Below are 20,902 nucleotides of genomic sequence, written 5' to 3'. Positions count from 1 at the left end.
AACAATCCTATAAGGTAAGTACTACCATTCTCCCCATTTTACAGGTGAGGCAATTGAGGCTGAGATGGAAAAGTGGCCACCTGAGGGTTGTTGGTGGAGCTGAAATTTGACCAAAGCTCAAAGCTTGAAACTCTGAAACCTTTTAATTGGGAGGCTCTGTGGGCTCCAGGAATGCCTTGAGGGGTCGATTGTCAAGAAGTAGAAAAGTCTAGAACACTGTGGGGACAGTATGTTTGGCTGGGCTCTTATCTCTGCCCCCAACTCCCCAGGGGACATTAGAAGCTCCTTTTCCCTCCTCTGGCCTCAGTTTGCCTGTATGTAAAGTGAGGAATAAGATTAGATGATGTCTCCGTGCACTGCAGGGTTTGCCTGCCCTTGTTGGAAGAGAACAGGGGGGAGTCCAAGGCTCCTTAGCGCAGTCAGCTTCAGCCTGGGGCCTGTGCAGGCTTGCCCCACGGCTTGCCCGTGAGACCAGGGAGGCCCAACTGCAGGAGCCGAGGGGAAGCTGGCCCCAGAGAGGGCCAGAGAATCCAGGCTGGGCTGGGCTGGGGGTGAGGTTCTGCCCTGCCCACCTGCCCAGGCAGCTCTCACCTGGGAGCCTGGGGCACAGGAGTGTTCTCTGCCCGTGGCCTTGAACCCCGCGTGGTGTGCTGATCATCCGCTCACCTTCACATACGTGTCCTTCTGTCCGCAGGGGAATGACGTGCGGATCATCCTTGGCCAGTTTGACCAGCATATGGCAGCAAAAGTGTTCTGTTGTGTAAGTAAAACCGTCGTATCAGTTCTATCTTTGGGGAGGTTCACGAAGCTTTGTCTCAGACTCATTCTCGCTGCTTGGTCCGAGAGCGGGATCCTAGGACTGGGGCCTGCATTCCTGGAGGCAGAGGTGTTGTGCTCACTCTTCTTTCTTCTGTCCAAGGAGCTAAAATCCCAGGGCTCAGAACAGTACAGACACAGGGGGAGCCAGGGACCTCGATTCACCAGACCCCCGTCTGACCTATTGTCTCAGCCTGATCAGCACATTCTACATCCCCCGATTCAGTCATGCGTGACAGAGCCCCGCTGTGAGCACTGCGCAGAGACAGCATCCAGAGATCAGGGCGAGACTGAAGTGACTCGGTTCCCCTCTGGGCCTGCAGGGAGGGCTCAGAGTCTTAGGTTTAGGACAACTGTCAACTGTCCAGTATCTAACCCTGAATCCTTTACAGTTGTCTAGTATGTGGTAGGTGACACAGTACTTCTTTATACCTTATCTCATTTCATCTTTTCAATGACCATGAGCAACTATGATCACGCAGTTTTACAGATGAGGAAACAGAGGCCAGAGAGGCAAAGGGGCTTGTCCGGTGGCCCCCAGCCCATTCATGGCAGAGCCCAGGCTCAATTCTCATTCACCTGACTGCAATTTAATCTTAAAAACAAAGAGGTTTTCTCCGCATGATTTCTCACTTAAGTTATATATAAGGACTCTGACACAGGAACTAAATCTGTTTCCATTTTGATGCCCCGGCTCCTAAGCCTCCACCCCACTCAGGAGAAAATCAGCAGAATGAGAGCCCCGTTAGGTGAGTCATTGTCTACCCAATGAGCTGCTCTTCAGACTGAGGTCATTCTAGGTGTATTCTCCAGTGATGGGCCACAGATCTCTGTCCTCTTTGATCTTTTTGTCAGTATAACCTGGATGAAGTTATAAATAGGTTTGTAGGAATTTTAGAAGTCATGAAATATGTTAGATGACAGAGCCAGGGTTCAAAGAACTTTAACAGGTTGGAAGATTTGATGAAATCCAAGGAGATTAATGATTCTAACATAAGGTTATATTAGAACAAATCCAGCTACCTAAGTCCAAGGTGGCAGAGGCACAGCTGGGGAGAAGCGTGTTGAGAAGTGACTTTGAGTGTCTCGGTCGACCCCCAGTTTACTACAGAGTCTGGTCACTGAGGTCACCAGCGTTAGCACAGCAGCAGAGAGTGACCTCAGACTACATGTCCACACCCGGGGCAGGGTGGTCCCTTTGCTCTCTGCTGGGGGAATCCCACTTGGGGTGCCCTGCCCGGCTCCTGGTGCCCTGTTCCAGGACAGGTGCAGGAACTGAAAAGAGACCAGGAGCGAGGACAGAGCAGTGGCTGAAAGCCACAGTCTCACGGGATTGTTTCATCTGAAGGCTCAGGAGCAAGATAAGAATGGTCTGATCATCTCCTGACTCAGCCGGGAGGAGGGAGAGGCTACGAGGCTGACATTGCAGGAGACCTTGGATAGAGCTTGGCACTCAGGAGCCAGTCAGCTTGGGCTTGAATCCCTGCTGTGCTGCTTGGTACTGAAGCTGGGCATGCTAGTTATACCCTCTGGACCTCAGCTTTCTCATCTGTAAAATGGGGATGATAACACCTGTCTCACAGGATTGCTGTGAAGATTCAATGAGCAGAAACCCTTTGCACATACCTGATGGACGGGTACCGCGAGACCTCGGTAAATGTCAGCGATCTTTTTTTGTTTGTTTATATGAGCTCTCAGGTGTCTGGAGATGGAAGGAGCCACTGTCAGGCTGGCGAGTTTACTGGTGGATCTCACAAAACTGTGATGAGCATTCTGCGTCTTAGTGAAGAGTAGCAAGAGGTCTTTCCACATTAAAATCGAAGGAGGAACGTAAGAAAAATTGAAAATGTGGAGCGGGTAGATTTAATAATTTTACTCTAAAAACTTACAAACCTTGCTCCTTACTACCTACGGTCCAGAAATAGCCCGTTTTAAGAAGGAAAATGATGCCCCAAACTGGAGAACAAGCTTTCTTGTAGGGAAGAAACTGGGTTTTTCCCTCCGTATTCCCAGGGCCTTGCGAGGAGCTGGTGCACGGTGGGTGGTTGATGTTGACCAAATGAAGAAAACAAATAACTCCAGGGAAAATAAATTAATGAAAATGATCCTCAAAGATGCCACACTAAGCCCTGGCCACCTCCCATTTGCAAGAAATGCAGACAGACCTCATGTTCTGATCCAAGCCAAAGCAAAGCCCAGGCATGGCTGTGACTTCACTCTGTGCCAGGCGCTGGGACGATTTTCCGAGTGACTTTTCCAGCCGTGGTTTCCACTTGAGAACAGATGGCATGGCTGTCTTCCTTTTGACCCAAAGCCCCAGGCGGCCTGCCTTCCACATGGCATAGGGACGCCGCCCCTTCCCCTCCCGCTTTCCTCCTCCCTCTTGTCAGACTTACAGTATTTTGAGATGGGGTTTCTCTGAGACCCTTTGCTGGCTGCTTCACCCATTAAGGAGTCTCTGTGAGGTTTTTGGTTGTGTGTTGGGTCCATGTGCCAAACCCTTGCATGGAATCTGCTTTTGAGGACGTACGGTCTTGCCTGGTTGGGAAGGAGTTCTTCTGGCGGGTCCAGAAGGTTCCGAGGAGTCTCTGCTCAATGTGTTCGCGCTGCATCAAGACTGGGGTGTGACAGAGGGAGGGGCTGCTCAGGGCAGGGACCACCTGGGAGAGCCTTCCTGCCCCTGTGAGGGTCAGAGCACAGGCCAGATGGAAGCAACCGCGTGTTTGCCATGCACATGCTGCAGTGCAAACTTTACAGCGTGTCGCTGCGTTCTTGAGATTGGCACTGCCACCCAATGGGAGAGCAGACTCCAGCAAATGCAAGGCCTATTTATAGCCCTGTGGCAAAATGTTCATTTTGGCTCTAGCACAGTATGAGCGTGGCATGTAGCTTTTGTCTTCTCCTCCATCCTCGGTGATCTATTCTAAATTCTCAAGAACTCTGATGTGGGTTCTGGTTTTAGCTCTGCCGGCTGTGTGACCCCAGGCAGGTCACTTCACATCTCTGGTCCCCAGCTGCCTCATCTCTAAAATGGAAGCAATGATCTCTGCCTTATGTGCCTCACAGGGTTGTTGAGAGGCTTAAATGAGGCCACCAAAGAGGGAGCGTTGTCCCAAGTGTTAACTGCTTCACGGACATTAGGTTTTATCACAATTGTTATTGTGACCCTTAATATGAAAGGAAATGTCCTTCTTGCATGGGGAGAGGAGAATGCAAAAAGAAACTTAATAAAAAGAGGAGATTGGATTTTTTTTTAAATTCATATCATGGTTACATGTCTACAACTAATAAGAACCAAAGCAGTTTGTGGGGCTGAAGAACGTGAGCCCAGGACCACCCACCAGCCCGCAGTAGGACCCGTTTGGTGGCCACAGGTTCTGGGACCGTAGTTCTACCAGAGGCAGAGAAAATGAAAGCCCAGGCAACCAAGGAAACCAGAAATACCTTCATTTAGTTTGAGGTTGCTGTGAGCTAGGCTGACGCCACGGCACTCACTCTAGCCTGGGCAACAAAGTGAGACTCTGTCTCAAAAAAAAAAAAAGAAATACCTTCATTTAGTCACTCTGTAACCACGAGTCCCCTCTGTATACCAGGCACTGTGGTAAGCACTAGGGACCCAGGAGAGAGCTGGCATGGCCCCACCCTCCAGGAACTTTCCACTAATGTCCACTCACGTCCAGTAATGTCCACTCACCAGAAAGCTATCAAAAAGCATGTTTTTCCTTATATAAGATAATTATAATAAGAATCAAAGCCAAATAGAGGTACATTAGAACATTCTGGTGACTATTTTGTTTGAATGGGAGGCAGGCAGTGTGGCTTTGTAGCCTTAAAGTCAACAGACCTAGATCCAGGCCTGGCTTTTCTCCCTGGCTGTGTGACCTTGGAAAAGTTACTTTCCCTCTCTGATTTTCAGTTTTGTTATTTGGGTGAATGTGGGTGACAACCAAATAAGACACACGTAAAGCACACAAATGTAGGACATTTTTCTTAGGATCTGAATAAAGATTCAGAGACTTCTCAGTTTGCCAAGGGGCATCTTATATGAGCTGCACCCTTAGATTCAATTGTCTTGGCTCCTTGAAAATTGCTCCCCCTGGATTGTGTTTTGAGGCATGACCTTAACTTTTAGTAAAGATCTATACAAAAAAACAGCTTTATGAATCTGTTGTAGGGGCGGTGCTGGTACCATGCTGGCTAATTTGACAGTATCCTCCATAGGAGGCATTTTTTGAGGGTTAAAGACTAGAAAACACTGTGTTTCTCCAGAGAGCTGGTATGTTTTCTCCTTATTGATAAGGTAAATTATGTAAATAATCTTATTGTCCTTTTCTCCTGGGCTTCCAGGAAGTTCATAGTGAAATTTGCAGCTCGATTATGTAGACTGTTGGAAGCTTTGATTTGCTTATCTCTATTCGGTTCACTTTACGTCCTGTAAACATATTAAAATTTATATTTTCCAAGGCCCCTATGTTTTAATTTTTATTCAGTGTTTATTATTTTATTATACATGTTGTCCATAAAATACCTTGGATCCTCTGAGAAATAACAAGGAGGAAGTCAAAAAAGTAATAAAAATGTAATAAATCCTCAGTAAGAGGAAGCCTGACTTCACTCCACCTTTCTCACAGGGCACAGAACCCTGAACAGTGTTTGTCTCTTGGTGCTTCACAGTCGCCCCGTCTGTTGCAGGCCTACGAGGAGAACATGTACGGGAGTAAGTACCAGTGGATCATCCCAGGCTGGTACGAGCCTTCCTGGTGGGAGCAGGTGCGCACGGAAGCCAACTCATCCCGCTGCCTCCGGAAGAATCTGCTTGCTGCCATGGAGGGCTACATCGGCGTGGACTTCGAGCCCCTGAGCTCTAAGCAGATCAAGACCATCTCAGGAAAGGTCAGTGCCTTGGTCTGCCCATTTTGGCCCCCAGGCCCACCTCCTTTGATCATCTCGTCTGATGATGTTGTCTGATTTATTGTCCTGTGTGACTTTGAGCAAGTCACTTGACCTCTCTGAGCCTCACATACCTATAAAGTGGGGGTAGCCAGCCCTCTGCTGCGTGTTCCTCTAGGGAACTGTGAGAACCAAATGAGGCAAGGGTACTCTGTAGGCACAGAACAAATATGTGTGGAAGAGGTGCAGTCCTGGCGCCAGTGACAGGGCCCTTTAGACTCTGCCAAAGCTTCATTCCGTGCTCCTCTCACCCGGAGTGTCATTTCTCAGTCTCATCGATGCTCTCCTGGAGGAGAGAAAAAAACTTTTCAAGTAGACTTTGGGAAACGGACTAGTTCAAACCCCAGTTTTGCCACTTACCCAGCTCTGTGACCTTGAACTGGAGTTCTCTGAGCCTCTGTTGCCATATCTGTAGGACAGTAGTAAAAACACCCCTAAGGGATTATCCGGAAGATTGACAGCAGCTTGTGCAAAGCAGCTAGCTCGGTGCCTGGCACCTTCGTGCTGTCGTGGCTGGGAGCAGACCTGTGGGCAGAGGGCTTCAGTCCTTGGGGCCTCTGTGTGCTCCCACTGGGGTTACCACCCCCTGCCCTGCTTATCTCGTAGGGCTATTGCAAGCACCCTGTAATATGGCATGTGTAAAAGTATTTTAAAAGTACACCATTCTCTGTCACCGTATTATGAAACATCGGGTGATGCCAGCCCTGGTGAGGGTGGTAACATCCATTTCTCCATTCTGAACACCCGCCGAAATTCTATACGGCAGCGCATGTAATTCTTTTCTGTCTTCTCTGTGTTCAGATAAATCCCACCCAACTCCAGGGTTCTTACCGACCCAATTTCATTCTAAGAATAAGCTTCATAATAAAGAAAATTTATATATATATAATTTTTATTCATTATTTAATCTCAGTCAGAGCCAACTCTGCACAGATGATTTATTGATTTGTCAAGAAATGGCAAATCATTAGGACACATTTTGTAAACAACTCTTTACATCATGCTGGCACCTGGTTAGAAACTGTCGAAAGAAGTATTTTCATACCAAAATCAATGCATATATAAAAATTTTTCAAGATCTTGAATAATGAGCAGAAATAACTCATTTATTTCAGTAAGTGTTATTTTTAAAGGTGTCAAAGTTTGCAATTTATTAAGAGACTTAGGTCCAGGAATACTCAATATTTTCATCTGAAAATAGTATAAAATTTGAGGAAAACACAAAAACGAAGGAGAAAAATCCATGAAAGCAGATGGTACAATAACTAGAGAGGCTTAAAGTCCAAAGACTGAAATGATCGCACAGATCTGTCAAGCCACGTGGGGATGAGAGCAGGGAGAAGGGCCCCCTTGAACGCTGCTCTAAGAAGCATTAATTTTATTTGGGGGGAACCATGCAGGGCTGCAAGCAGGACACAGGAATGCATTTTAGATAGATCATTTTTCATGGTGTATTTTAGAGGCAATGTTTTGATATTTATAACAACAACGGATCACTGCTTCCTTTATCTGATTTTTTTTTTTTTTAACTTGGGGCTGGTGAGGAGGCTGGCCTGTCCCCCACTGCTGTCCCATGCATGGGACATCTTGATGCTGTTCTCTTCACCCCACAGTTGTGTGAAACCCATGCATGAGTCCCCCAAGATGGGGCAGGGCCCTCAATCACAGTGGCTTCCGAGCCAGAAGACCCAATTCCTGTGCCCGCGGTCTTTGAAGCAAGAGGCAACATTTCTTATGTTCCCCCGTGGTTACAAGGTGATTGGGGTTACACAGGGACATCTGCAGCTTCTCTGCCCGTTGGAATCAGAGGGTATTAGGGTTGCTCCAAGAAATTATCTAGTCTGGCCTCCCATCACAGTCTCAGTAGCAGAGAGCTCACTGTTTGTCCCTTAATTTCCACCCCCTCAGGTTCGTCTGGGGCCACTCAGTCCTATTGGCCCCGCTGACCCACACAGTCATTCAGAGATTTGGGGGCAGTGACCGCATCCTCAGAGGCATCCCTTCTCCAGGCTAAATAGCCCCCATCCCTCCAGCTATAACTCACGAGCCCAGGGCTAAGTACCAAATGGAAGGAGTGCCCAAAACCTCAGTAATCAAGATTAAACAAACTATGTTAATGTGATTTTTTTAAAAAATCAAATTTAATGCAAAAAAAAAATCCACGATGAACAAATTATCAAAATTTTAAATAAAGACAGGAACCACAGGACCGGGATTAGAGTGAGGTGAGTCATGCAAGTGTAGGGTTGGATTCTATCTTTATTTAAAATTTTGATATTTTGTTCATGATGAATTTTTTTGCGTTAGTTTTGATTTTTTTTAAATATGGCACTAAAATATGTTTTATCTTGATTACTGAGGTATTTTGGCTCCTCCTTAATTTTTGCACCTGAAGTTAGTGCTTTATTTGCCTCACCCCAGCACTAGCCCAGCCGTATTTGTCAAACCCCTCCCCACACTCAGCCTGTCCTCTTGTTGTACTTGCTCTTGTTGAACATTCTCTCCTGGAGGAGTAGGGCTCAGAGTTGAGTAAAGCATTCCTATGGTGGTCTGACCACAAGCCAACTTCCCCCAAGAGCTTTCAGAAGTCTCTGGCCAAAGGAAGTTCTAGAGAGTCCAGAAATGTTTCTTAAGTTTGAATTTGCTCTGTGCCTAACTTCTCGGGGCCATGGTCAGTGTGGCACTGGCTGCTGCCTGGATGTTGGGACCCACCAGTGTCCATGAAGACAAACACTTGTAAAACCACAGCAAGTAGACGGGCTCTTGCCTTCCTCACCATTTCACAAATGGGGAAACTAAGGGCCAGAGAGGGGAAGGGACATCCCAAGATCACTGCAGTGGGTTGAACAGTGGCTCCTAAAAAGACACGTCCGTGTTTTAACCCTTGGAACCTGTGAACGTGACCTTATTTGGGAAAGGGGTTTTTGCGGATGCAATTAGCTTCAGGCTCTCATGATGAGATTTTCCTGGCTTCCCTGGGCAGGCCCTACATCCAGTGACAGGTTCCTTTCTAAGACAGAGAGAGATTTGACAGACAGAGGAGGAGGCCGTGTGAGGAGGCGGCGATTGGAGTGATGTGTCTACAAAACAAGGAATGCCAAGGATTGCCGGCAGCCACCAGAGGCTGGGAGAGAGGCATGGCATGGAGGAGTCTCCCTCAGAGCTTCCAGAAGGAGCCAGCCCTGGCGACGCTTTGACTTCAGATGTCTGGCCTCCAGAACTGTGAAAGACTAAATTTCCGTTGTTTTAAGCCACCCCGTTTGTGGAAAGTTCTTGGCCGCCCTAGGAATCGAACGCAGTCACCCAGCAGGTCAGGGCAGACCCAGGACTTGAGGCCAGGACTCCTCATCCCACTCTGGCCCTTCCCCTCTGCTCCTCTAGCCTGGGACATGATTAGGAAGGCACCCGCAGCTCTGCTGTGACGTCTCGGCAGGCCCCTGTTGTAAGTGGCACGCAGGAGCACACGGTGTGGTGACCAGGGGATCTGGTGCTGACCCTGCGTTCACACCGATTAGTCTGCTACCTCAGCAGGTCACTCTGGCTCCCTGGGCCTCAGTTGCCCCCACTGAAAAAGAGAGATTTGGACCAGGTAACTCCTAGGGTCCTCTCGCAGCCCAGTTCTCTGACTCTGTGTCAACACAGTAAGGATTATTATATTACAGCACACTGTGTGGCGTGGCTATCATCTGAAACCCCGGGATCTCTCAGGATACAGGTGACTCCTGGTAGACAAAGTCACGGAAACGGGCAGCATAGTGGCCCCGGCTGGATGTATTCTAGGAGGTTCCCTCCTTTATACACCTGTCTCTAGCGTCAAGTTGTCCCCAGCCCACTCGTGGGTGCCGGGAGTTTGCTGGTAGGAGGGGTGACAAGGCCAGGGACTCCCTCCCGAAGCACAGTCTTCAGTCCTTTGCTGTTGGAGCTTCCCGCGCTGGCGCAAGTGCAGAGCTTCAGGCTTCCCTGAGCACGTTTGGAGTCCAGTCTTCCGGAACCGCACGAAGATGCCCCTGGGCACTTGCTTTGGGCTCTGACGTCCAGCTCTTTCTCTTCGTTGAGGTTCCCCATCACTGTTCTTCTCCTGCAAAATGACTGTTGACATTGGTGATTTCAAATGTCAACTTCCATTTTTCAAGTCCCGTTAGGTTTGTTTCCACTGTGAGCATTTACAATTCTGGCCTGATTTCTCTGGTGACGGCTCGGCCTCTCTGCTAAGGACCTTCTTCCGCTGTTGCTGTTCCCCTGCTGAAACCCCGTGCTGGGCCAAGACCCCAGCTGGAGCCGCTGAGAGCCCTGGAATCAGCGGGGACCTCAGGGATGGCCCCAGCCCTCCATCAAAGGCACAGGCCTATCCTTTGGAAGATTCTGTAATGTTTTCTGGAAAGAAACTTCTGCGACTGCATGTGATTGTTTTTTTAACATGGCAAAACTGAAGGAAACACAAATCTAGTGTGTTTCTGATCTTCGACTTACAGCCAATGACCCATGAAAAGATGCACCCATCTCGTCACCGCTGTGCTGTGAGCTCTGTGACAAAGAACCTGGAGTTTTAGGGAAGCCCTGGGCTCTAGAGTGGGGGAACGGAAGGCCATGGAAAAATAGGAGAGCTCCCCAGGGAGTCCAGCTTCACAGCCCTGCTGCCTCTGCCCCCACCCTCCCGCAGCGCTCCTGTCCTCCTCCTCCCCCGGGCATTCACGTCACTGGGGAGAGGTGGCAGAGGGACATGGCTCAGAAGGAAGGGCTGGGTAACCCATGGAGAGGCCACTGGCTAGATCTGAATCTTGGCCCCATCATTTCCCAACTGGGTGTCTCTGGCAGATGGCTGGTAGTCTATACCAACATCCATACCACTCCTCCCTCCCCCCTTCCAAGTTCAGTAACACAACAAATCAGAGTTCAGTAACAAAACTCTGATTTTTAACTGGGTGTGTTGCCACTCCACTGAAAATGTACATTTCCCAGCCTCCTGTGCTACATATGGCCACGATTCTAAGTCTGGACAAAGAGATATAAGTAGAAGTGTTAAATGGGACTTCTAGAAAGGCTGCTTTAAAGGGGGATCTTGCCCTTCTTTCTCTTTTGTGTTGGCTGGAATGTGGATGGGACGGCTGGAGTTCTAGCAGCCATCTTGGGCCATTAGGTGACCTTGAGAAGGAAACATCATTCTAGGATTGTGGAGCATAAAGATAGGAACTTGGGTCCCTGATTACACCGTGGAGCTGTCATAGCTTCACTGCACTACCTCCCATGGACATCTTTTATATGAGAAAGAAAGAAACTATCTTTCAGTCAGTGATAATTTGTTTCTTCTGTTACTTGCAGCTTAAGCTAATAGAGATACAGTGATGTTGGGCAAGTCATTTCACCTTTCCGTTTGTTTCTCATCTGTAAAACTGGGGCATTATCTCTCACAGACTTGTAAGGATTAGATGAGGTTATGCAACAGAAAGTATCTTACCAAGCGCCAAACACACTCTAGGTGCTCAACAAATTTTAGTTCTTTTATCAAGACAGGAGCCTTGGGGATAGGAGAAAGGAGTCCTGAGACTGATGAAGAGTTTATAGCCCAAGAAGCAGCTGAAGGAATTGGTATTACTCTTGAATTTTTGGTTAACTATTATTATTTAAGGAGAACACCACCCAGGTAACCACCACGCAGATCAAGAAAAAGACTATCAGTAGTGATTCAGAGCTGCCTTCATGTGCTGTACCCGTGAGTACCCACCTGGAGGTCACCATTCTTCTCACTTCCTTCACCATACAGTTGCCTATTTGTGAATGTCTGACCTCCAGCTTCTGAATACAGATGCTTTTTTAGCATCTTCAGATTTAGGGTAGATTAGTCCTTCTGATAGTTATTCCAGTTCACCCTTAATTAGCTCCCATCTTCTGTCTTTGTCACCGTGTCCTCAGTCTGCCTCTGCTGCAATACCTTGCACCAGGGCATGGTTGGGGCAAAAGCACAGGTGCAACTTGTTAATTTTTCTCTTTTTTACTCACAGTTATTTTACCGTTTTGATGTTCTCTGTCTTTAGTTATTGACGAGGGTATGATTTTGTAGAGAACTTTTGTAGCTACAAAGCTATTCAGTATAGCTTCTGGAGATTTGGGGAAGTTAATTTATATACAGCCTTCATTGTCTTTGGCTGCCTGGAAGTGCTCTAAATGGTGTGTTTTAATGAACAGAAATTCTTTCCTTTAACAGAATCTGCACCAAGGTGATGAAGGTCTTTTCCTATCTTGGCTTTTGGAAGCTTTAATGTTTTGCCTTTCACATTTAGATCTATAATCAGCCTGGAATTGATTTTGTGTATGGTGTGAGGTAAGGATCAAGATTCCTTTTCTTCTTTTTTTTCCATATGGATATCTGATTGAATCATCATCATTTATTGAAAAGTCCATCTTTAATCCCACTGTGCTTTGTCATAAATCAAATGGCTCCATATATTTGGTTCTGTTTCTAAACTTTGTTTTCTCTTATATTTATCAAGCTTTTTTTCACCAAAATGTGTTAATTTCTATAGCTTCATAATAAGTCTTGATAATTACTAATATAAGTCCTCCATCTTAGTTCTTCTTCAAGATCATCTTGGCTGTTCTTGTCTCTTTGCATTTCTATATACATTTTTGAGTCAGGTTGTCGATATAAACATGCATACACACAAACCTTCTCTGATTTTAATTGGGATTTTATTCAAATTAAATTGATTCTGTAGATCAATTTAGGGAAAACTGACATCCTAATAATATAGACTGTTTCAATTCACGAATTTTGTATATCCTTGCATTTACTTAGGTCTTCTTTAATTTCTCTCAGAAATGTTTCATAAGTTTATGTGTAGAATTATTGCACATATTTTGTTTGATTTATTTCTAGGTATTGGATGTATTTTGGTGAATATCTGTTCACATGACTATTAGGTGCATACTTAGAGGTGGAATTTGTGAGTCATAGGGTAGCCATATGTTCAGCTTTAGTAGACACTGCCAAACAGCTTTCCAAAGTGGTTATACCTATTTGCACATTCACCAGCAGTGATTGAGAGTTCCAGTTGGTTCACATGCTCACCAATTTTGGGTATCGTTAGCTTTTTAATTTTAGTCAATCTAGTGGGTGTGTAGTGGTATCTTGTTTTCATTTTAATATGCATTTCTCTGATGACTAATGAAGTTGGGAACTTTTTTCATATCTTTATTGGCCATTTTGATACCATCTTTTGTGAATTGCCTATTCAAGTCTTTTGCGCATTTTTCCTATTGGTTTCTCTACCTGTTTCTTACTGATTTGTTGAAGTATTTTTTAAATTGTGGCTATGACTCCTTTAATGGTTATAGGGATTACTTAAATCTTCTCCCATTCTATGGCTTAACTTTTCACTCTCTTGATATATTTTGATGAGCAGCTATTCTTAATTTTAATGTAGTCCAATTTATTAGTCTTCTTTATGATTAGTGTATTTATGTACTATATAAGGATTTTTGCCCACCCTAGCTCATGAAGATATTTTGCTATTTTTCTTTTAGAAGTTTTGTTATACATTTCACTTTTAGATCAGAAGCTACGTGAAATTGATTTTATGTTTGGTATGAAGTAAGATGAAGATTCATTTTTTTCTTTATGGATAACCAATTGAGTCAGGACCATTTATTGAAAAGGCCATAATCTACCACCCCACCACCCATGCTACTTTTGTCATAAAACACATGACTGCATATAGTGTGGGCATGTTTCTGGACTTTCAGTTATCTTCCATTGGTCTGTTTGCCTATCTTATAATCAATATCACACTACCTTGATTACTGAAGTTTCATAATAAGATTTGCTAGCTGGTAGAATAAGTCCTTAATCTTTATTCTTCCTGTTGATGATTTTCTTGGATGTTTTTGGCCCTGATGTCATTTTTCATTTAGATCTATGAAGATATTTACACTGTCCCTTACTTTTCCTACCTTCCTCCATTTCTATTTTTTCTGCTTATGATCATTATCTTTCCACCTGAAGATCTTTCTCTTGGTCTTTCTTTTACTGTGGCTTTGCTGGAGAAAAATTCTCTCAGTTTCTGGTCTTCTGAATATTCTTTATTTTACCTTTAATTTTGAGGGGTTTACTAACTAGGTATAGAACTCTAGATTGTCCATAATTTTCTTTCAGCACATTAAGATGTCATTCCATTGTCTTCTGGCTTCCATTGTTTCTATTATGTCAGCTGTCAGACTTATTATTTCTCATTTGAAGGTAATGCATTTTTTTTTTTTTCTTTTTTGCCTCTACTACTTTTAAGATTTTGTTTTTGCTTTTGGTCTTTGGCAGCATAACTATGTTATGCTGAAGTTAGATTTCTTTGTGTTTATCTTGATTGGAGTTCACAGAGCTTCATAGGACTTCGTGAATCTGTGGATTGATGTGTCTTTGAGGAAATTCTAGGATAGTATCCCTTGAAATATTGCTTCTGTTTATTTTCTCTTCCCTCACCTTCCAGGACACCAATTATACATATATTATACATTTTGAACATATCCCATATATCTCTTATGCTCATTTCTTATTTTCTATTATTTTTTTTACTCTTTGCTCTTTAGTCTCAATATTGACTACTAACCTGTATTTAATTCACTAATCTACTTTCTACTATGTCTAATATGCTGCTTCACCCATCTATTGAGTTCTTAATTTCAGTTGTTGTATTTTTTTATCTTTAGAATTTCCACCATCTTCTCTCTTTTTTTTTTTTTTTTCTTTTGTAGCTTTCAGTTCTCTGGTGATATTCTGCATTTTTAAATCTATTTTCTTGAGCATATAAACCTTGAAATTTTAAAGTCCTTGTCTAATAACTTCAAGATTTGGATCACCTATGAGTCTGTTTCTATTACCGACTTTTTCTTTTTTCTTTCTTACTTTCTTTAAAAAAAATTTATCTATTACTGATGTACCTAATACATTTTTATTAAATTCATTGTATATGAAAAATTTTAGAGCCTGCAGATAGTGTTATCTTTCTCCAGAAAAGATTTATTTCTCTTAAAGCAGGTAGTTAGGATGGTAGATCAGTTAATCCAATCAAGACTTGAGATCATTCCAGGTTTGGTTTTAGTTTTTATAAGGCCTAGTGTATTTTGGTTTGCCCTTATTTCTAGTGTTTGACCCTTCAGTGTTCTCAACTGAAATCCTGGAGTGTTTATTGGCTCTGGACTCAAATTTTTGTCTTTCTAATACTGTGAAACTCCAAACAGTTCTATTTGTTTTCTTGGCCCTTTTGGTTGGCTTTTCAGCCCCTTGCTTTGTGCAGTTTATCAAATATTTCAAGTGAAAATGCCAATCTTACTACTAGGCTCACTTTGGTATGGTCCTCTCTCCTCTGAGACCTTGGCCATGCAAGTCTTGCTACCCTTGTAGCCCTGAACTACAATTTTTGGCTTCCCACCCCTGAGGGACTGCTGAAAGCTCTGATCCTGTGCTTCCAGTTTCTGCAACTAGCCTTCTTACTTCCAAATCAGAAAATGCTGAAGGAGAAAACAGCAAAGAATGTTGGGCCCATCTCAAGCATTTCTCTCCTTGCCAGAATGTTGGCTCTTCAGTTCTGGCTGTCCTGGTTGCTTTCTGATGCCTTTGAATAGCTATTTTTATATTTTATTCTGCTTTTCTAAATGTTCTTCATGGGAGCTTTGGTCTGATATAAGCTCTTTCATTTTAGTCAGAGTGGAAGTCTGAACTGAGATTATTATTTAGCTTAAAAGTATGAGAATGCCACATTGGGAAAGGGGAAGCATGTCCCTGTCTTCATGGGCTCTCATGCACAAAAGGGAGCAGACATGTTTATTGCTGCTCCACAGAAGATGTAGCAGGCTAAATACAAGTTACAGGGAGAGAGATGTAAACTCCGCATCTGGAAGAATTGTCTCAACATCAGACATTCCCCAAGTAGAAGGCTCTGCCTGAATAGATAGTGAGCTTCCCAACACTGGAGGAGTCTAAGAAGGACTTCAGCAAACACCTGGAAGTTGCTATTGAGAAGATCCAATAATCAGATGGTAAGAGGGACTTAATCAATGGTTACCAATTTGTGTATGCTTGAAATCTGAGAAGATTTTTTAAAACACAGATACTTAACTCATTTTTATTGACATACTAAAACAAAGAGTAGCCCTGGCATCTACATTTTTACCAAGCTACCCAAGGGATCTACAAACTGGAGCATAGGAACCAGCAAACTATCCCCTAGTGTACCTTCCAAGTGAGACTCTGCGATTTGAACATTGCACAAAGGATGCTAGAGAGAAATTCGGCCAGTTTTGCCCCTGTGGGGAACAGCTGGAGATATGGAAGAGTATTGTCCTTCTCCTCTCCCAGAAAGCAGGACTCCGCTTGGTTCTGTCAGAATGACAAACCCAAAAGTTTAGTCACATTGTAGGTTAGCAAGCTTGTGTGGGCTAGCCTGGGAGCCTAACCACTATTTATAACATGGTTTCTGTGGGAAAATATGTTCCAAGTTCCAACAACTGCCTTTCAAAAATATGCTGGAGCACAACCTGTCAGCAATTGGTACTATCTATATAAGTTATTTTCTCAGAAACTTTTAGCATCTCACAATAAACTTGACCTCAGAGGATGAGTAATTAATCAGCATTCAGTGTCAGCTTTACAATGGAAGATTCTTCTGCCCTGAATAATTGGAGGCTGGCTTTAAGAATAACTATTTCTTTTTCTCCAATAATTGGGAGAATGTTTCTTCCTGCTGTCATTGTTTTGCCCAAGGGAGACTGGTGCTGGTGTCACCTGGTAACAGTGATGAATGGCCTGGGATAGAATGTGGTAGCAATGACTTCAACTCAATGCTTACCAAAATAGTGAGAATGAGGTCACCTTTCAGGGCTTAGTGACACCTGTGTCCCATTCCAAGGACTCTACCCTCAGGAATTTGGTAATTGCCATATTTCCAGTGTCCTCAGCCCCCTCCTGCTCCTCATTCCTGGGAAGAACAGTTTTATTAGATAGAAAAGGAATGGATTTACAAGTGGCACATGTGGAAAGTACATATAGGGGCTTTTGTTAGACTCAAGGCCAAATCAAATAAACAATATGATCTTGATCTTGGTCCCCTTACTGTCCCCACAAAGCAGAACAAAAACTATATCAAGGAAGTTAAAAAATTGCACTCAGTTACCTCCTGCTGAGATCTCCCTGGGAATATTCACCTCAGGTCTGCACCCCCTACTTTAAGAGAATCACGGAGACCTTGAAGGATGCCCCAGTATCGTGTTCTGCTCAGAGAGGCTGGAGAGAGGGATGTAAAGGTAATCATTAGGTTGAAGAAATGAGATTCAAAGAGGGGGACCCCACCAGCCTTCAGATGCTCGTGTGCATCAGAGAAAGCTCATAGGAGCAAAATCCAGGAGGGGGAAGAGAGAGGAGCTTCATCCCTTTTATGCTTAAAGCAATTAACTAGAGAAATATACGTCCAAGTAATTTTTAATCCTTTTAAAATGACCAATAGCTGGATTAACAACGAGAGGTAGACCCAAATCACATTTAAAAATCAAAGAAAATATAGCCAAGTAGTAAATGATGGAAAAATAACAACGATACACTAAACAAAACATTAAAAGATATGACTATCACCATAGCAATATGGTATAAAAAAATAAAGATTGCTGGTCCTTCTAATCATTAGTCAGAAAATGCCAATTAAAATTAAAACAAAATATGCTTTTTTCTTAAACTGGCATTAATGTTAAACATTAAAATACCTATTGTTAAGGATGCAGGGAAATAAGTACTTTCATACACAGTGGGATTATAACTTTTTATATTTGAGGAGAATAATTTGGCCCTGCAACGTACAAATAGGTATGTTCCTTTGTTTTACAGAGAAACTGAGGCCTAGAAAAGGTCTGTGCAGGCATTGTTTGGGGTTCTGGTGATCAAGATCGATCACATCCCTGATCTCATGGAGTTTAATGCTAATGGGGTGGTGAGGAAGGGGGTGGAAACAGACAAGAAGCAAGTGGAAAAATTGCAGGGAGTGACAAGTGCAATAAAGAAGATGAAACCGGTGGACAAAGAATGCCACCAGGTTTTAGAATGGGTGGGGTCAAGGAAGCCTTCTCTGAAACGTGACAGGCGGTGACATTTGAATGCTGAGAGTAGCATGCCAAGCGCTTTCTGGCAGAGGAAATAGCTCGTGCATAAGCCCTGAGGTGCAGGCAGCCTTGATGTGATCGAGGGACCCACAATGTTTAAGAAGGTGAGAGAGCCTCGTCACAGACTCTTTCCTCCTCCCCCAGGAGGAGTGAGCATGGCCGGGGGGGGACCGCAGAGTTTCCAAAGCCAGTGGGCAGAGCGTGCTATGCAGGGACAGGTGGGATTAACTCTGAAGTCACACTCAGGGAACTGAGCTGGGCCAGAGACCTGCTGGTCCCCTTGAAGAGCCCTCAGATTTGAAGAGTTTCTGTTTGAGCGATGAACAGCATAGTGATGGCTAGAGATGATGCATTTCTAAGGAAAATTGAAAATAAGGATAAAACCTGAGCCTTCCAGTAGGGCCCTGAAACAAGAAAGGAGGAGATGGATTCAGTGCCGGAACACCCCTCACATTCAGTCAGGCAGAGTTCATTGCCTGCAGGGGCCCCAGTTGGAGGCACTTGGCATTCACCCCCCAGGCACCTGTGTGGGTGATCCCACGAGAGACTCCGCTTCTTGGCTCTGGTGGGCTCTAGCCATGGGAAGACCCAGCCTTTGATGGCACCGCTCCCCCACCTTGCTTGAGTGCTAGACCTGGCCCCACACACCTTGTGGGAGGTTTTCAAAATGAAATTATACACTCAGAAGTCAAAGATGAAAGAAGTAGCAGAGATGGAATGGGAGGCTAGTCTGGCTATACATATACACATAAGCTGTGTGACTTTGGGCAAGTCTCTGGACCTCTCTGTGCCTTAGGCAGTAGACTGATGAGGCGTCTGTGACTGTCTCTAAGGGCCCTTTCTGGTGTTCACTAACAATGAGCCTATAGTTTCTATGTGAGATTTGTCCCCAAGGAGAGTTCCAAAGACTAAGCTGTGGGCTCTGATGACGTTGCTGGCATAGGAGTTCAGAAGTGATTTGAACAAAGGCCCAGGGAGGAGCAGAGGGTAATGGGTGCCCCAGGGGCGGCATTCATTTAGAAGTGCAAGTTCCAAGGGCTGGAATAAAAAGGCAGTTTCATTACTTTGTGGCCACAATCAGAATGTTAATATCGCCAGTGAAATTCTTTTATGAAATTCAGCCCAATGGGAGAAAAAATTCTTTTTTCCGTGCCGAGCTATTCTCAGGCACCATTATATTATGGAAAATAAGAGGAAAGACAGGAGGGATGGATGCTGCCTTACACCTGAGCAGCTGGGACCTGCCCTGGGCCTTGTGCTCTACGAGGGCATCACTCACGCCCCACAGGGATCAGAACCCACAAGGCCATGGGGACCAGTCCCCTGGAGCCTGCACCCCCTCCAGCTTCTAGGTCATGCCTGGAATTCCCTGCCCGTATGGCTGGAGCTGCTCCAGGGCCCAGGGAACCTCTTGCCCAGGTCAGCGCCAGCTCTTGAGACTGAACCATGTCTCTGGAGTGGTCAGGGGGCCGTGGATGCTGGAAGGGGAAGGAGGCGCGGACTGAGCCTGGCCGGGCTGCAGGGTGGAGTAGGGTGGGGAGGGCTGGGCAGGGCATGGGCCACAGTGCAAGGCCAGCTTCCCCTGTGCTGCTGTGTCCGGGCTGAAGCTCTGAGGAGCCCCAGAATTCAGAATTCAAACTTGGACTTCAAGATCATTAGGAAGGTATATTTATTATGGCGAGGTGCTAGAAAATATTTTATTGAACAGTTTGTTCACTTGTTTATAATTTAAATATTTAGACATATGGCATGTGGGCCTCTGTGGGTATATAGCCCCAGGCCCTGCAAATATTGGGGAGGCCTGGTTAGGGTGCATTCTCCCTTCTCCCTGGCCCTGCCAAACAGGCAGGGTTCAGCTCTCAGCCCTGCCACTCACTAGCTGTGTGACTGTAAGCAGGTCGACCTCTCTGAATCAGTTTCCTCATTGGGACCTCATGTTCTACCGGCTGTAACTTGGTTTCCCCCGACCCCCTTGTTTTCCAGACTCCACAGCAGTATGAGAGAGAGTACAACAACAAGAGGTCAGGCGTGGGGCCCAGCAAGTTCCACGGGTACGCCTACGATGGCATCTGGGTCATCGCCAAGACCCTGCAGAGGGCCATGGAGACCCTGCACGCCAGCAGCCGGCACCAGCGCATCCAGGACTTCAACTACACGGACCACACACTGGGCAGGATCATTCTCAACGCCATGAACGAGACCAACTTCTTTGGGGTCACGGTCAGTCCCACGCCTCCGGGCTGTTTTTCTTAGTGTCCCTTGGAGATGTACAAGGCAAGAAGAGGGGTAGTTACATGGCTTCTGATGTGCAATCTGTTCTCCTGAACTACTGAAATAACTTCTGCTGGGCCATAGGATTGCAGTGCCGTTCAAGTAAGGGGCAGGCAGCGTGTGTGCTCGGACACACCGGGGAAATGCTCCTCTATGACTCGTGGGCAGGAAAGGGCATAGAACGTTAACTGCACACACAGGGCAGGTACAATTTCCCAGGTGGGGGGGGGGGGCAGCAGGAGCTCTGGACCCAAAGTCAGGTTCAAATCCTAGGCTTTCACTTACAAGTTACCTTCTTTGAACTGCAGAATTCATTTACAAAATGGTATAATACCTACCTTGCAAGCTACTTATAAAGATGACCCATTACACAGTACAACTTGCTAATATTCCTTGAGCAAGCTACTTGTTCTGAGCCTCGAGTTTCTCATCTGGGAAATGAGGATAATAACACATGTCTTGCGTGGAAGTTGGGAAAATAAGCAATGATAATAATGGCTGATATTTCTTGAGTGCTTATTATGTGCGAGGTACTGTGCTAAGTACTTTATATAGATTAGACTCAATAATGTATGCCCAGTGCTAGGCACACAGTAGGCACTCAGTAAATGCTATTGGAAGTAGGTGCTGTTATTATCCTCCTAAAAGGAGAGGAGCCTGGAGCTCAGAGCCCTTAAGACTAGCTAATCAGAGGCGAGTGAGATATGAACCTGGGTCCAGCTCTTAATCG

General features: G+C 45.1%; 1 protein-coding gene across 1 annotated transcript in view; it reads left to right on the top strand.

Annotated features, from left to right (window-relative positions):
* Positions 1-20,902, top strand: part of GABBR2 (gamma-aminobutyric acid type B receptor subunit 2) — a 366,525-nt gene that overhangs the window by 201,616 nt on the left and 144,007 nt on the right. The window contains exons 5-7 of the mRNA XM_069474472.1: positions 695-760; positions 5,509-5,709; positions 19,885-20,121. Coding sequence (XP_069330573.1) covers positions 695-760; positions 5,509-5,709; positions 19,885-20,121 — 504 coding nt within the window. The remainder of the gene's footprint in view (positions 1-694; positions 761-5,508; positions 5,710-19,884; positions 20,122-20,902) is intronic.

The sequence above is a fragment of the Eulemur rufifrons genome, chromosome 7 (genome assembly GCF_041146395.1).
Source record: "Eulemur rufifrons isolate Redbay chromosome 7, OSU_ERuf_1, whole genome shotgun sequence".
NCBI lineage: Eukaryota > Metazoa > Chordata > Mammalia > Primates > Lemuridae > Eulemur > Eulemur rufifrons.
Note: the sequence above shows the minus strand (reverse complement) of the source record. Positions and strands in the feature narration are given on the sequence as shown.